Source organism: Mus pahari, chromosome 5 (assembly GCF_900095145.1).
Source record: "Mus pahari chromosome 5, PAHARI_EIJ_v1.1, whole genome shotgun sequence".
Classification (NCBI taxonomy): Eukaryota; Metazoa; Chordata; class Mammalia; order Rodentia; family Muridae; genus Mus; species Mus pahari.
Genome location: NC_034594.1, coordinates 34,624,502 through 34,641,255, shown reverse-complemented (window position 1 = coordinate 34,641,255; position 16,754 = coordinate 34,624,502). Strand labels below are relative to the sequence as shown.

The following is a 16,754-nucleotide window of genomic DNA, read 5'->3' as shown; positions in this document are numbered from 1 at the left end:
GCTACACAGAGAAATCCTGCCTCGAAAAAAATCTACCCCCTCCAAAATAAAGCAAAAATCAATTTGCTTTCAAATTTCAGCCTCTTAAAAAATTAAAACTATGACACTAAAATTAGTTTTTTCTTTTTTTTTTAAGATTTATTTATTATTATATCTAAGACACTGTAGCTGTGTCTTCAGATGCACCAGAAGAGGGCGTCAGATCTCGTTACAGATGGTTCTGAGCCACCATGTGGTTGCTGGGATTTGGACTCAGGACCTTCGGAAGAGCAATCGGCACTCTTAACCACTGAGCCATCGTTCCAGCCCCAGTTTTTTCTTTATCTTTAAACTTAAAATATTATCTGAAAACTGTCAGCCTTTATTATTCAGAAAACTATTAAACAGGAATTTTTTAGCACAAAAAATTATTTTTAGTGGAGATGGTGACAATAAAATAAAAATTATTGTGATGGTAAAGTAGATGATTAGATAAATAAATTGTTGTTTGATAAATTAGAAAATATGTTCCGTAATAAAATATAAACATAAGGTGGAGATGATACTTGGAGGCATTAAGCGATATTCATCACCTAGCCAGGGTGGACAGACTTGAGAATGATGTAAATTAATTGGAATATTTGGGGGAGCTGGGAGATTGTTTGGTTTTGGTTTGGGTTTGGTTTGGTTTGGTTTGGTTTGGTTTGGTTTGGTTTTTTTCAAGCTGCAACAAAACAATTCTGTTTTCTATGACTGTCAGGGAAACTTGGATGTGACAAGTGCTACATAAAACCCAGTGTTTACCTAGCACAGGACCATGAGAAAAATGCCTTCTATAGCAAAATAAGAGGCAAAAGAATTTCCATTAAATCCTTTAGTTTAGGCCAGGTGGCTATTGTCAACTATTCAAGAAAAATGCAGAGGGGACTTCCCTTAAAACTTCCTTCCCAGCAGGAGTTCTGGGACAATGACTTCTGTTAGCCACTTCCTGTCGCTGCTGTGGGGACTTGGGAATTGTTCGGTGTTTATAGCATGTGTGTTACATGTGTTACATGTGTGCACTTGCCCAAGCATGTGTATGTGGAGACTAGAGGTCAATGTCCAGTTATCTTTCTCTGTCACTCTCCACCTTATTTTGGGGAGCAGAGTCTCCCCCTGAACCTGGAGACTGTCATTTTGTCTAGGCTGTCAAGGTCAGCCAACCTTGGGCCTGTCGCTGCCTCCCCAGGGCTCCGCTTTTATGTGGTGCTGGGATCAGTTTCCTGCCTATGCTTGCAGGGCAAGCACTGTACCCACTGAGTCATCTCCTACCCTGTGCTTATAGTTTTTAAAGCTCTGGTTTTAATATTATACCTGCAAGTTCAAGAATGAACATTTTTCATGTGTTTGTATAATACACATCAGAAGCCAACATTTTATTTCAAGGTGAAGGTCATTCCAAGATGCTTCTTGAATTGACATTCCATTCTTGCTCACATTATTTAACTTTGTTTCTGCTGTGGTAGTTCCATGCGTATGTTTTAGTTTTAATTCAGTGAACCATAAAACTGTCTTTACCTATGGAGAAAAAGCAAATCTTAAAACAGGACTCAGCCAAAATGCTTTTGTTTAAGTGGGTCTTCTCTATAAGGATTTTTATTTACGTTTCTGTGTCTGTGCATGTGCATGCATGCCCACTCATGTCTGTACATGTGCAAGTACACATGGAATCCACACGAGGGTATAGGATTCCCTGAAGCTCAAGCTCCAAGCAATTGTGAGCTACCTAGTGTGGGTTCTGGGACCTGAACTCCATCCTCTGGAAGCAGCAAGCACACTTAACTGCTAAGCCATCTCTCCAGCCCATCTTAATGTTTCACGTACCCAAGGCTGGCCTCCAGCGTGTTGTATAGCTAAGGATGACCTTAAGCTCCATAGCCTCCTGTCTCGGCTTCATAAATCCTGCATTACATGTGTGAGCTGCTTTGCTCAGCTTCTGTCACTGATGCTGGGACACGCATCATGTAACCTGGGACTACACACATGAGAAATGGCTTCCAGCCGACAAGAATTTCTTCCAGCTTGCCACCAGGACCCTTAGAAGCAGCTGTAATGTACACATGACTCCTCTGAACGTGTCTTTCCCCCACAGGAGACCAGTTACCTAAATCTTTGGAAGGCTTTTTTATCTATGAAGAAGAAGGACCTGGAGTCCCAGGTTCTAACAGGAGAGGAAACGATGCCATTGTGGTAGAACAGTGGACAGTCATTGAGGTGAGCTGCAGATTCCATCCGTCTGCTTTCCTTTGGTGTGTGATTTGCTGAAAGCCCCTCATTGCCAGGTACATGCACATCCCCAGACACAGATGGGCCACTCTCACCAGAATCCTCAACAAAGAATTGACAGACTTCTTCCATATGCTTTACCCATGTTTTCAAACATGTCAGTAAAATAGCAAAAGTAACTGTCTGCACCTAGACAAAAGCAGGTTCCCCACATCTGAGCTCTAGCCCTAGACACAATCCCCTGGCCTAGAAATCCTCACTACAAAATGCCTTGGCAATGGACTGGAAATAAATCATCTAACCTTTCACCCCTGAACAACCAGTATAATGTGCTTTTTTTTTTAACCTTATGAATTGTTTTGTTTTGTTTTAAATAAAAACATCCAAAGGTTTTCTCTTACATACCAGGCCAGATGTGTACACACAGCACTGTCATAATCAGAGGTGTCATGCTGCTGGGGTTGTACATTTACAAATTCAGATGTCATCTACTACTGCCCTTGAAGTAGACAAATACCTTTGGATACCTCTGTTGAGCGTACAAGGTCCTCACAGAGACCATCTTTCAAGGAAACATTTTGACTTTCTGGCCTTACAAAGACCATAAAGGACAGAACTCATTTTCAGAGAAATTGTAAAACCCACTGAGGGAGCTGGGGAAGGTGGGTGCTAAGTATAGCTGCAGGAGAAAACCTTCTCCAGAGGAACTGAGCAAGAAGAGCGGCCACACAGCCAGCCTGGCAGCTTCTCTCCCACCCCCAGCCTCCCGTCCCAGGCCCGAGGCCACTGCTGAGCCTACTTAGTAAGCCTTGTGGATCGGACGCCCTGGGGAGCTTTTAAAATGCAGATCCCCAGCTCCGCACTTTAGAATCTGAGAACCTTGGCTTTCCCAGGACCAAAGAAAGGCCAATGGCCACTGTCCACTCACTGTGGTTTTAAGAAGGCAACAGCTGCAGAAGGTGACATTCTGGGGGCCACATGGGCCCCATGACACTGTTCCACTGGGCACAGGACCCCCCCCCACACACACACACACTACAACACTCATCAGCCCCTCATCCTCGCTACTGTCTTTGCTATTAGACCGTAAGCTCTTATTCTTACTCACACAGGGCTGTGAAATCAAAACCGATTACGGCCCCCTGCTGCACACCCTGGCTGAGTTTGGATGGCTTCTGACAAGCGTGTTGCCTACCCCTATATTGAGACACGACAGGTAATGCCCATGCATCCTCACCTGCACAGCTCATTCTACAACCTGCTCCTTTGTGGGTAAATTAACCAGTGCCGACTTAAAGCCTACGAGAAATGCTTCTAGTGTGGTTTCATGGGATGTGGAGGTCAGCAGATCCAGAGGGTGGGTCCCTGTCATTGGTGTGCCTCAGATACACAGACATTTGAGAAATCTGCAGGGGCTTCTGGAAAACAAGAGTTAGTTCTCTGTCTGAGCCATGGGTCTGCACACACCTCAACAACCTGTGTGTCTGTGCCTTCAAATTGTTTTCTGTTTGTTCTGCTTGTTTTTGAGTCAAAGTCTCTCTCTGTAGCTCTGGCTGTCCTGGAACTCACTTTGTAGACCAGGCTGGCCTTGAACTCACAGCTATCTACCTGCCTCTGTGTCCTGAGTGCTGGGATTAAAAGTGTCTGCCACCACCATGTCCGTATTCTCCATCTCTTTGATGTTCTCCTAGGTGCATTTGGCCTGATACAGCTAGGTACAGACCTTCCTTCCCTAGTGTGGAAGTCCCGAGCTTCCCCTACCTCTTCCCCTATGGAAAAGTATAGTCATCCCTTGCCATTCATTGGGGATCCCAGCTGGGCTCACTTCTAAGTATTTCCCACAGTGCTCTGAATGAATAGGCAGGACATCTGGCAGCCAGCCCACTTCTGCTGAGCTCCAGTGGTATTTCCTGTATCCGGTCAGGACCAGTTTAGGAATGGCAGGACTAAGCCTAAGGCTGGAACTAAAATATATTGTGATCCCAAGGATACCTGGAAATGGGAGTAGGCTGAAACATGAAGCCAGACTCCGGCATTTTGTGCCCAAACTGCGTGAGATCCTATCCTACAACCAGTGCTCTGAAGACTCCCTCCAAACGCTGTAAGAGGAGTAGCTATAAGGTTGCTCTAGGACAAAGGGAGGGAGAACGGGGCCAAAACTTTACCATCATGCAGATTTCTCCTGCACCCCAGATCCTCTGGGCACTATGGAACCATGGAAGTGTTCCTTCTACCGTCTGAAAGGACTTATCTTTATATGCTATCAGAATGGCAAGGGGCTCATGGCTCACTAAATTTGCATTGTTATAGAAGCCTGTGGGTAATAATTGCTAAGGATTTGGAGGCTTGGAGGGATGGCTCAGTGGTTATGAGTCCTGCTACTCTTCCAGAGGACCCAGGTTTGAATCCTAGCTTCCATATGGTGGCTCCAGTTTCAGAGGATCTGACGCCCTCTTCTGGCCTTCCCAGGTACTGCATGCATGTGGTATATTTGCCTTACAGACAAAACACCCGTACACAAAAAAAGTAATTTTTAAATCTTTAACTTGCTAAGGGATTTTAAAGGTAAGTTTTAGGACAGTATTAGAGAATAATACTGTGTATATCCCAAGTGTATAGCTGTCAAATGTGTCTAGCAACCCTTGGAAGGATTCACAGCTTCACAGTGGTTCTAAAATATATTCAGTTCTGGAGACTATATGCTAGGGAAAGGGGCGGGGGCTTCTTTGCTTCTGTTCAGTTTCCTATTAATGTTTTATAATAAACTGACACTCTCCAGAGATCTGTAGGTGAAATTAAAAAGAAAAAGTCTATCTGCCAGTGAAAAGCGTCTGTGGTGTCTGGTGCTGAAGTCATTTATGAGAGAGAGAGAGAGAGAGAGAGAGAGAGAGAGAGAGAGAGATGTGTTTACATTTCATGTGATGCTAACACACAGCCAGGAGCCTGCACTCTCACTGGGGCGGGCCAAGCTCATGAATTCAATAAATAATTTAATACAGTAATTAGCAATGAGGAACTTTAGTCCATAGGTTCCAAGGAAGTATTATGAATATAAAAATAAAGCTTGATGCTCAAGTCCTGAGGAGACTAAAGAGCAGCTTCACTGTTCAGTAAGTCCTTTCCCAGGAGTCTACTGCTGCTTCTGGGCAGAAGAGAGTAGGAAATGTACCTGAGCAGCAGCCGGCCTGTGCGGGAAGGCAGAGAGTAGCCCTGTCCTGCTCCTCTCAGACACCGCCGGGAGCTTTGGGTAATTTGTTTATTTTGTTCCTTGGGTCCTTCTGAGTTGTCACTGTGACGGGATGCCCAGGAAAGTGACTTAAAGGGCAGACTTGCTCTGGCTCCCCATCACTGCTCTGGCGTGAAGGCAGAACACCGCTCACCAGCAAGCCACGCCCTCCTTCCTCCAGCTATGCCCCTCCTCACTAAGAGCCCATTCAGCCCTGAACTTGTAAGTTGAGGGAGTTAGAACCCATAAGATCCAGTCAGTCTCCCCTGGACCATCGCCTGGAGAAGCTTCACATATGAACCTTTTCTGAAGAGACTTCATATCCAGGACACAACACGACAAATATAAAATGAAGATTAAGTGTAATGCTGTTCACTGGCCATGAGGATTGTTGAGAAAAACCCTTACCTGAACACATTTGGCTAATAAATGAGGGGACTATTTGATATACTAATATATGTATAATAATATAATTATAATTATATAATAAATAAGAACTATTGTTTGGAGATCTAACCCCTTAGCAGAATCAAATTCCCAAGAGGATGAAATCAGTTGTCCAAGCAGGGTAGGATGGCTTGTCCCAAATCAAAATGTTCCAGAAGATATAAGGTATACATACAGTCCACTGTGTACAAGATCTGCACTGAGGGTCTTGAGCGATAAGGCAACAGAAATAAGTAATATCATAAAGATGCATGCTTACACCCAGAAAAAGAAATGTCACACTCTTTCTTTGGAGGCCCCGTGCCTGAAAAAATCCATCACTCAGAGCCACTGTCTGTGAACAGTCCCCTCCTTGGAGACAGTATTTCAACTGTCTCTGCCCTTCTTTTGGCTAAGCTGTACCTGAATGGCTCACGGGGGATAGTCCCCTCATGACATGCACACACTCTCGGCACTCTCTAGGTTGACGTCCTGTGATGTTCCATTTCCTAGGCAGCGGTACACCTCCGAGGTTTATAACAGAACTCTCAAGAAAGATTATGAGATCACGCACATGGTACAGCACGAGGCTGTAAGGCGCCATGCCTACACCCTTTCAAGGTTGTTGCAACCAGCCTGGGAACGAGGCAGATTCCTTCGTTATTGTTGGCATAACACTATCGTACCAGGATCCCAATCCTTTTTCTACTAGAGAAGTCAAGGTGAGAGTTACCAGGAAGTTCTTCAAGAAAAATAAACAGTGAAGGACCACATCAGCTGAGCTTGCAGCTAGTATTATAGCCTAAAGGGGGAGGGACCTATAGAAACAGTTCAGTGGTTAAGAGCACTTAATGCCCCTATAGAGAACCTGGGTTCAGTTCCAAGTACCCACATGTAACTCCAGCTCTAGGGGATCTGATGCCCTCTCTGACCTGCACTGGGACCAAGTATGCATGCGGACATAAGTGCAGGCAGAGAACTCCCAGGAGCCTGTAATCTCAAGCGAAAGTCATCCTCAGCTACATAGGGAGTTCAAGACCAGCCTGGGCTCCATGAAGCCCTGTCTGAAAACACAGAAACAGAAAACAGCAGCCTGGCTCTGCTCCGCCCTAACCATGGTAGCCTCCCCACTGGACCAGTGACCACCTCATCCAGAGGCATTCAGTTGGTTTGCAGTACCAGGAGTAAATTCACTATTAACCTGTGCCCTTAAAACAATTGCTGTGGGTACTGGAGAGGACTCTGTGGTTAAGAGTACTGACCGCTCTTCAAGAGGACCAGGGTTCAGCTCCCAGCACCCACATGGAGGCATATGACCGCCAAAACACCCATACACATAAAGTAGAATGAATAACAAAATCTTAGAAAAACAATTGCTGTGAACACAACGCATAGGAAGTGCATTAAACACAGGCGCATAGACTGCACCTGTGCACTCACTCCAGCCAACAAGCAGGGTTAGGCATCATGAAGCACCTCCCTCTGGTCTGTGTGTAGCACTGTGGGTGTGCATCTGCCTGCTGGGATGCGCTCACCTTGTGATGGTGCTTGTGACCAGTCCCTCTTAGCTCACTTCGGAACCCTGGTGTGCACCCCACTGGGCTTTCTGTAAGTGCAAGTGCTGGGCAGGGAACCCAAGTAGGTGGCTTCTGGTTTCCGCTGCAGCCCAGAGGTGGGGTAGGGTCTTCCCTTTGCTCAAGCATGCAATACTGCTGAACTTCAAAATGGCACCGTTCTGTGAGGTATGTAGTGATCTGTGTGGGTTTTGGGTGAGTTTTGTTTGTTTTGCTTGTGTTTTTAGATTTTTGTTGTTGTTTTGGGGTTTGTGTGTGCACGCCAGACTATGCATCTATGTGCCATTTGCATGCAGGATCACCTGGAACTGCAGTTAGGCAGTTGCCACCCACCATCTGGGTGCTGGGTCCAGGTGCCCTGGATGAGCCACAAATGTTCTTAACAACTGACCCATCTCTCCAGCCTCTTTTATTTATAGTTTTAATTGTGACTGAGGCTAAGAACATTTTCATTTCATGGATCACCTGGGTTCTGTACCTGTCAAGTACCTGTTAGAATCTTTTGCTCACATTTAAGTTTATATTTGTAAATTATTTAATCATAGATGAGAGCCTTTTATCAGTTATATATTCCAACTTTCAACATGTCTGTAACTTGTCTTTTTACTCCCAGCTCTCTTTGTGGTCTGTCACTGTCTGTCTGTGCCTGTGCCTGTGTCTGTGCCTGTGCCTGTCTGTTCCTGTGCCTGTCTGTTCCTGTGCCTGTCTGTGCCTGTGTCTGTGTCTGTGTCTGTGCCTCTGCCTCTGCCTCTGNCCTCTGCCTCTGCCTCTGCCTCTGCCTCTGCCTCTGCCTCTGCCTCTGCCTCTGCCTCTGCCTCTGCCTCTGCCTCTGCCTCTGCCTCTGCCTCTGCCTGTGTCCTGGGGCCTCAGGCATGCTTAGGAAGGACTGCAGCACCCAATCATAGCTTCAGCTCCATGATATCCCACAAAAATAATTTCAAATTTTAAGTATCCCCGAAGGCATTATCAAGCTATATTTAGGACTTTTCAGTTAGAAAGGTTTTGATGGTAATTTTGCTTTCTTATGTTTATATTAAACATGCTGCTTACCTTTGTGCAAACCTGAATTCATTGGAGTTTGTTTTAAGGCAGTCTCTGGACATAGTCTTTTCTGTCCTAAAACTCTTTATGCAGACCAGACTAGCCTTGAACTCACAGAAATTTGCCGGCCTCTGCCTCCCAAGTGCTAGGGTTAAGGCTTAATGCCAGTTTTACTGGAATTTCAGAGCAAAGCTTTAGTGGCTCATTTTTGATATGGTATTTAAATATCACAGGTCATGAATTTTCTTTGCCCCTTCTCCTGACATACTAACATCAGAACCTATAAGTTCAGGCATCTAATTGCCTTGTGGTGGCGGGGTAGAAACTTGCTTCTATCTTCCTCATTATTCTCCATTACAATGTACTCTGCATATTATAAACTAAAAATCACAACAAATGAGAATGCAGACCTTTTCAAGACAGCCTAAACATATTATAAAGCATTAGGACCAAAAGTCTCTCACTTCTGCAGCCAGAGCCTCTCTGGGGTCATTCGGCCTTGGCCATAAGGGTTCAGGTACTGGGGAAAGAGTTAGAAGTAGAAGGTCAACCGACTGTTTGCATTCCAACCTGGGCTCAGATGGCCCATCCTCTAGTTGGTTGGAGAGAACCCGCTGTGGGCCCACCTACCTGCCTGGGCCCCGCTTCTCATCCAACCTGGTTCTCTCCTGTATTTGTCTGCCTACAACACTGCCAGAAATCTTTCTTCTTTCTCCTATGAACTCTCTCCCGTGAATTTTCTCTCTGAAAGATATTCTTGATTGATATTCTTTCTTTTTATAAAAATTATTAGCCGGGCGTGGTGGTGCACACCTTTAATCCTAGCACTCGGGAAGCAGAGGCAGGCGGATTTCTGAGTTCAAGGCCAGCCTGGGCTACAAAGTGAGTTCCAGGACAGCCAGGGCAATACAGAGAAACCCTGTCTCAAAATACCAACATATATATATATATTACTCCACCCTACATTGTACTAAGTGGATAGAGAACTGAGTGTCTCTCTGTCTTTCTTCCTATCTACTTAGTTCATGTTATGTATAGGAGTACTTTACCTGCATATCTGTCTGCACACCAGACCTGCAAATCCTCCACAGATACAAGAAGAGGTTGTGAGCCACCATGTGGGCTCTGGGAATTGAACCCAGGTCCTCTGCAAGAACAGCAGGTACCCTTAAGCACTGAGCTACCTCTCCAGCCCCGAGTTACACACTTGTGTTCCTTCTAGTGGCGGCACAGAGGAAGACTCTGGCTTACCCCTCCCAGGTCCTTAGACAGTGGCAAGCATAAAGACCATAGGCGGCAGCGCTGTGGCAGGGCTTGGATTTGAACCCAGGAACTATGTGGTTCCCAAGTCATGTCTTTTTCCAGTGTAGCCTGTGACTCCCAAACACTGACCCAGTCTAGTCTCCATGCTGATCTCTTCTTACAGTCCCTCACAATTTGTCCCCAAAAGTTACACCATCCAAAGCATTTTGTTCTAACAGAAGATACGCTCAAACTGAAATGAAACTGGAGTGTAAGAAGTCTTTTAACAATAAAACTGTAGCCATCTCCTTCTAGCATCCTATGGGAAGATTTCTAATTTTCCCTCTCCCCTCTCCCCTCTCCCCCCTCTCACACACTCTCTCGCTGTAGGACCAGAGCTTCACTCCCCTTCAGCTTCCAGGGACAAATCATAGAGTCCACTGCAGCGAGTAGGAAGGGTTTGTCGGGCTCTTTGCATGATAAAAGTTGTTAGTGAGCAGCTTTAGCTACTCCTCCCTCCTCCTCCCTGCGAGCCCTAGGAGACAAGGAAGCTCTTGATAGGATCACCACCCAGATGACAGCTAAATAAGGAGAATACTGAGTGGAGTGGCCAGTCACAACGCGGCCTCTCAGTGAAAGGAACTGACTGAGGCGCAACCATCCATCTCAGTGGAAGAGAAAGAAAACTCCCCGCGTGGCTCCCCACACTGCTCTCTAATTCCATAACGCATACCAAGAGGCTTAAGTCGTCCTTTCTGACCTAATAATTTCATTCCTGATAATTCATCTCAAGGAAATAATCCATAAGAGGAAGTATATGTGTGTGTGTGGACATATTCTTATATATAAACATAATTGTGAATGTGTGTGTGTGTGTATAATAACAGCATGATTTAGAACTAGCAAGAAACTTATTCTCTAAAACATAAGGAAAGACAACACCTTCTGGTGTCTTCTTCGTTCTCTGAAGATCCTGGACCTGCATTAAAACTACCATCACACACACACAAGGAATAAAGGAAATATAAATAATGGTGGTCACAGGTCACACAGGACAAAGGCCAGCAGGGCTGAGAAGAACCAGAGAGGAAGCAAAAGCATAAAGATAATTTTCTGAAACTGGTTTCACGAGATTATATTTTTTGATATATTTTGAGGTTTTGGGTCTTTCCCCGGGCAGGGAGAGTTATAATAACTATATTGTTTTACAAGAGTTTTTAATTACTTTAAACTTTTTTATTTATGTGTACATATATGTCTGTGTGAATGAATGCCGCATGTGTGCAGGTGCCTACGGAGGAGAGAAGACGTCAGACCCCTCAGGCTGGAGGTACAGGCGATTTTTAGGCACCTGATATGGGTGCTGGGAGATGAACTCAGTTCCTCTGTGAGATGACCTCCCCCTTTTTTAAAAAGGTCTTTAGGTTTATTTTAAGATGTGTGAGTGTTTCCCCTGCACTTATATGTATCATGTACATGTATGCCCTCAGAGCCCAGAAGAGGGCATCGGATCCTCTAGAACTGAAGCTATGGGCAGTTGTAAGATGTCATGACTGGGTTGGGAATTGAACCCCATCCTCTGGAAGAGCAGCGGTGCTTCTAACTGCTCCACCTCTCTGAGTTAACCCTCCAACTTGTTGTTTAGTTAACTTTTGTGTGTCTGGATATTTAGCCTGCATATTTGTCTGTGCACCATGTGAGTGCCTGATGCCAATGGGAACCAAAAGATGGCATCAGATCGCTGGAACTGGAGTTACAGCCACAGTGAGCCACCGTGTGGGTGCCGAGAATCAAACCCAGGTCCTCTGGAAGAGCCACAAGTGCTCTAAACCACTGAGTGATCTCTCCAACGCCCCTTCCCCTCACCCGTTAATTATTTTTTAATAAGCTTTCTTTTTTTTTTGTTTTTCCAGTGCAATTTATAGAGCCATATTTCATAACTTTTTTGGGATCAGAAGATTGCCCCATAAAGGATATATGTGGGCCAACCTAGTTAAATATGGAGAAAATTACAAATTCACTGGGACAAAGTATAATGACGCATGTATATGAAAATGCTATAATGAAATCCATTTGCTGGTATCCTAACTTTAGAAAGTAATTAAAATTTCTTTAGGATTAAAAGAGCATTCCTAATTCACAAATACTAATGTTACTATTTTAACTTTCAGTGAAGGGAATTTGGCTACCAAGCAAGTCGTATTTCTCCAAAGGCCAGTTACGTGGAATTCAGCGGCTCAGACCCCAGAAGTGAGTACAAATCACCAATGTTGAGGTTATGAATAAGACATGATAGTAAAGCATTTAATCCTCGAGCTCTCTCCAGTGGTCTAAAAGTGAGTACAGGACAGGGCTCTCAGACTCAGCATGGAAACAGTCTCCTGCAGAAGGGTTCCCCCAAAACCCATTGTAGGAGGAGGAAACTGACCCCCCAAATTGTCTTCTGGCCCATGCACATGCCACTGGCCTGCGTGAGCCTGCACTCATGTGTGCACACACACACACATACACACACACACTACATATACCAATTAGTAATAAAATAAAAATTGTAATTGTTTTTAAAAGAAAGGATGACACAGTTCCAAAGACTATTAAAATATGCCGTCCCAACACACAGTACTTTGACAGAAGGACCATTTTGAGCTTCAGGCAACTAAGAAAGAGCAGACCCAGTTAGTTTCTTGGTCTGCCCCCTTTCCAACCTAGAATGGCCTATATGCCACCTTATAGAGGTAGCGGTTCCCAGTCCACTTATACATCTGCTCTCCCTGGCGGAAAGAGGCTGACAATTGGAAAGGATTTTCTCTGACTTGAATCTGCAAAGACAAACCTTAGTGAAATAGCCTGCCCATCATTATCCCCTGGAGGCTCTGACACAGCCTTCCTTGCCAGTCCCTTGCTCCCAGCCTCTCGGCCTCTCACACAGCTGTGCTGAGCTCAGTCTTCCACACCATGCCATCTCCTTGACTTTTTCTTCTTTTCTACAAAGTCCCTGCTTGCATACAACATAAATCTGTGTTGCTCTCCTGTCCTCTGCCTCTGTGGTCCCTAGCCTCAGCTACCAGTCCTGCGGTAGAGGGAAAGGGGTGTCCTCCACTATTCTTCTAAGTTTTGTGAGTCCAAAGTTCCTGGGTTTTTGAAAATACACACATTTTTGGTTATCTTGACCTCTGACAACGTGCAGCACATCAATATTAATATTGTCTCAGTACAGCCTCAAGCTGACACTGAGCAGACTATATATATATATATATATATATATATATATATATATATATATATATATATATAGGGGAGGGAGTTAGACAGGGTGTTTCTGTGTAGCCCTGTAGCCCTGTAGCCATGGCTGTCCTGGGACTCACTTTGTAGACAGGCTGGCCTTAAACTCACTTTGTAGACCGTGCTGGACTTGAACTCAGGGAGACTGACCTGCCTCTGCTTCCTGAGCTCTGGGATTAAAGGCATGCACCCCCATGCCTGGATGGCCTGCTCTTTACTGAAGTGGGACATTGAGCTTGGGGTTCCTTACTCTTGTGGTTTTAAAGCTTGAACAATGTTCTCTGACTGGAGGAAAACTGTACTGATAATGCCTAACTTATTACAGGACACTCACACACCCATAGTGTATGCAATTTAGCTGTGCTGTGCTAATTTTGGAGTTGACTGGCTGCACATATAAGTAGACTGAGAGGTAGGGAAGTGGACCGGAAGGTAGGAGGTAGGAGAGGAGAGTCACCACTTGTGAGCAGTGCGCCCCTTACCTCACAAAGGATGACCCTGGCTCACAAGTTTATTATGGAGTATTCTGTTAAGAATTTGAACATTCTCCAAATGGTCCTCAAGGATTCCGCTCCCTCACAGCCCCCATGGGGCTGTGCAGGTGTGTTTAAGCTACCTCACAGTCTTTTCTACTTAGCATTGACAGCAGTTTCTTGACTTGTGGACTTTGTCCTTAACTTGAAATTCTAGAGCCGAGGCTAGATCTCAGGGGTAGAGCATTCACGTAGAGTGCATGAGGCTCTAGAGTCGATACCACACGTTGTTAAAGAGAAAAAATGAAAAAGAAAATTGCCGTGCGCCTCAGCCTCCGACCAGCAGAGGTGGGGCAAATAGTGGACGCCAAGGTAGGTTTCAAGCAGCTTCCGCTTCAGCTTCCTTTATTCTCCTGCAGCTTCCTTTATTCTCCGCTTTATTCTGGGGGATCTCCCAATTTATCCCCCTCCACCCTCTGCACTCGTCTTTCACCACTCTTCATCATCCAATCAGCATTCAGCACGCTCTGTACATGAGCCATGAATGCAGACAGGGTGCACGTTGATAGGCCAATGACTCAATATTATGTTGTATGACGCTGTGCGTCAGGTGGGCTGCGCATGATCATTCAGGTGCGCGTGATCATTCAGGTGCTTGGTAAACAAGCAGGGATCACAGAGCTTGCCAATGAGCCAGGGCACTGTCTTGGCTGGCCGCACCCGCTTCCCACAGAAAATAAGTTGTTCCACAAGTCTTCTGGGTAATATGGGATATGAAGTTGTGTCTGTGTGATGCAGTAAAGGAAAGAAGTCAGGACAAGACTACAATCCCAAGAGAGATGGAGAGGAGCATGCCTGGGTTCATGAAGGCAGCGAAGACAACTGGAGAAAAGGAGCCAGGGTGAGAATTACAAAGTCCTCTGCAGCAAGAGGCCCTGAACATGGCTGCCCTATCGCCAGGACTCGGTTCTCTGGAGATTAGTCTTTCTAGTGTCCCTTGGCCCCAAGTGTTGCTAGAACCGAGAGCCAGAGACCGTGCGCATGGCCAGGAGCGCATGGGGCGGGCAGAGATGGTCAACGTGGCACTTGCTGCTGAAGTACAGGGAAAGTGTGACATGGAAGCCCAGGCTGAGACTCACCAGGGGCGGCACTGGGAGCATCTTGCCATCCAGAATGGTCAAGCCGTCAGTCTCAAACCTTGAAATGCTCGCCCTCCTGTCCCTCCCACGGGAATGCTGGGAGCACCTGCCCCTGCAGCCACACACATCTGTGAAGTAAGCTGCACCCCAGCCCCATTTTCTTTAAGGCATCAAAAATTATTTATATTAGTAAAACTAGAAGATGTTTAGGATAGACATTAGGAGGAACTGTCCACAAAGTTAGGAATGATCTCAGATATAATAGCAAAACATTGCTCTATCAGAAGTTGATAAGTGGGGCTGGAGAGAAGGCTCAGCGGTTAAGAGCACTGACTGCTCTTCCAAAGGTCCAGAGTTCAAATCCCAGCAACCACATGGTAGCTTACAACCATCTGTAATGAGATCTAACACCCTCTTCTGGTGCATCTGAAGACAGCTACAGTGTACTTACAATAAATAAATAAATTTTTTTAAAAAAGTTGATAAGTTAGCCCAGCGGTGGTGGTGCACATCTTTAATCCGATGCACTCAGGAGCTAGCAGCAAGCAGCGCTCTGTGAGTTTGAGGACAGCTTGGCATACAAAGAGTGAGTTCCAGGACAGCCAGAGCTACAAAGAGAAACCCTGTCTCCGAAAAAGCAAAGTTGGTAAATTAGATTTCATCAAAATTAAAAGCCTGTGTCACGTGACTTACACCACTAAAAGAATGAAAAGATAAGCCACAGACCTCAGAAACCTTAGATAGCACATCAGTAACAATGGACTGTATCGGGAATACATCAAGAATCTCAAGTATCAACAGTAAGAAAACAACACAGTTATCAATGATGATATGTTCACAAGAAATAAATACAGAAAAAGATGCTTTAATTATTAGTTATGACGAGATGCCACCATGCACATATTACAAAAGTAAACTTTTAAATCAGACAGTAACCAACAGCCGGCAAGCAAAGCAGTCATCTCTGGGAGGGATGCAAGCAACCAGCAATCTAGAAGATGCTCAGACCACTTCTTAGGACTTTAAATGCACACATATGGCTCAGCAATCCCTCCTGAGTGTTTATGTTAGAGAAACACACATGTGTGTGCACAAATGTGTGTGCACACAGTGTATACACAAATATTTATAGTTATCCTAGTCATAATTGTCCAAAGCAGGAGAAAGCCGATGTCTTCACTATGTGGATGGATAAATAATGATGGTACAGTCTTGCAATTAAGTACTAATCAGAATAAGAAATAAGCTACAGATGCAAACAGTAACTTAGATGGATCTCATCTGTTTGACTGAGTTAAAGGAGCCAGTATCCAAAGGCTACACTGTATCCTTCCATTTACATCACAGCCTGCATTAGGTGAACCCTGCAACAGGAGGATGTACAGGAAAGACCGGGAGATGATGGAACTGCTGTAGTGTTTGTTAAGTCTATGTTTGTTACAGCCCATAAAAATGTATACCCAAATGTCAGTTTTACTGTTCGGGCACTTTAAAAAATGAAATCCCAGGCCTAGTGAAATGGTTTAGCAAGTAAAGGTGCTTGTTTCCAAACCTGACAGACCATCTGTGTTTGATTTCCCAGGACACACATGGCCTGAGAAGGAAACTGACTCCCAAAAGCTGTCCTCTGACCTTTACTCGACTGCTGTGTCATACACGCAAGGGTGCATGCACATACACGTGCACACGCGCGCGCGCGCACGCGCACACACACACACACACACACACACACACACACACTGGGCATTGTGGCATGTGCCTATAGTCCTAATGTCCTGCTTTGCTTTCTGTTTCTGTGGGGAAAGACTACTAACCAAAACCAACTTGGAGGAGGAAAGCGTTTACCCGGCTTACACTTCCATAACAGCCCATCACCGGTAGAAGTTCCTGCGGGAGCTCAAAGAGGAACCAGGAAGAAGGGTCTGAAGTAGAGACCATGGACAGACACTGGCTGGCTCCCTCTGGCTTGCTCAGCTGCCTTCCTTATATGATGTACGTCCTCATGCCCAGTATGGCACCTCCCACATGGACTGGTCCTCCCACATTAATTAACAACTAAGGACATTCCCTCTCAGACCACCTACAGACCAACCCCTGAAGGCAATTT

At 45.2% G+C, this 16,754-nt stretch overlaps 1 protein-coding gene across 2 annotated transcripts in view; it reads left to right on the top strand.

Moving 5' to 3' along the window:
* Rftn2 (raftlin family member 2) overlaps positions 1–16,754 on the top strand; it is a 55,819-nt gene that overhangs the window by 30,141 nt on the left and 8,924 nt on the right. For both annotated transcript variants that reach the window (XM_021198496.2, XM_029539407.1), the window contains 3 exons: positions 2,111–2,232; positions 3,357–3,460; positions 11,925–12,003. In XM_021198496.2, the coding sequence (XP_021054155.1) occupies positions 2,111–2,232; positions 3,357–3,460; positions 11,925–12,003 (305 nt within the window). The remainder of the gene's footprint in view (positions 1–2,110; positions 2,233–3,356; positions 3,461–11,924; positions 12,004–16,754) is intronic.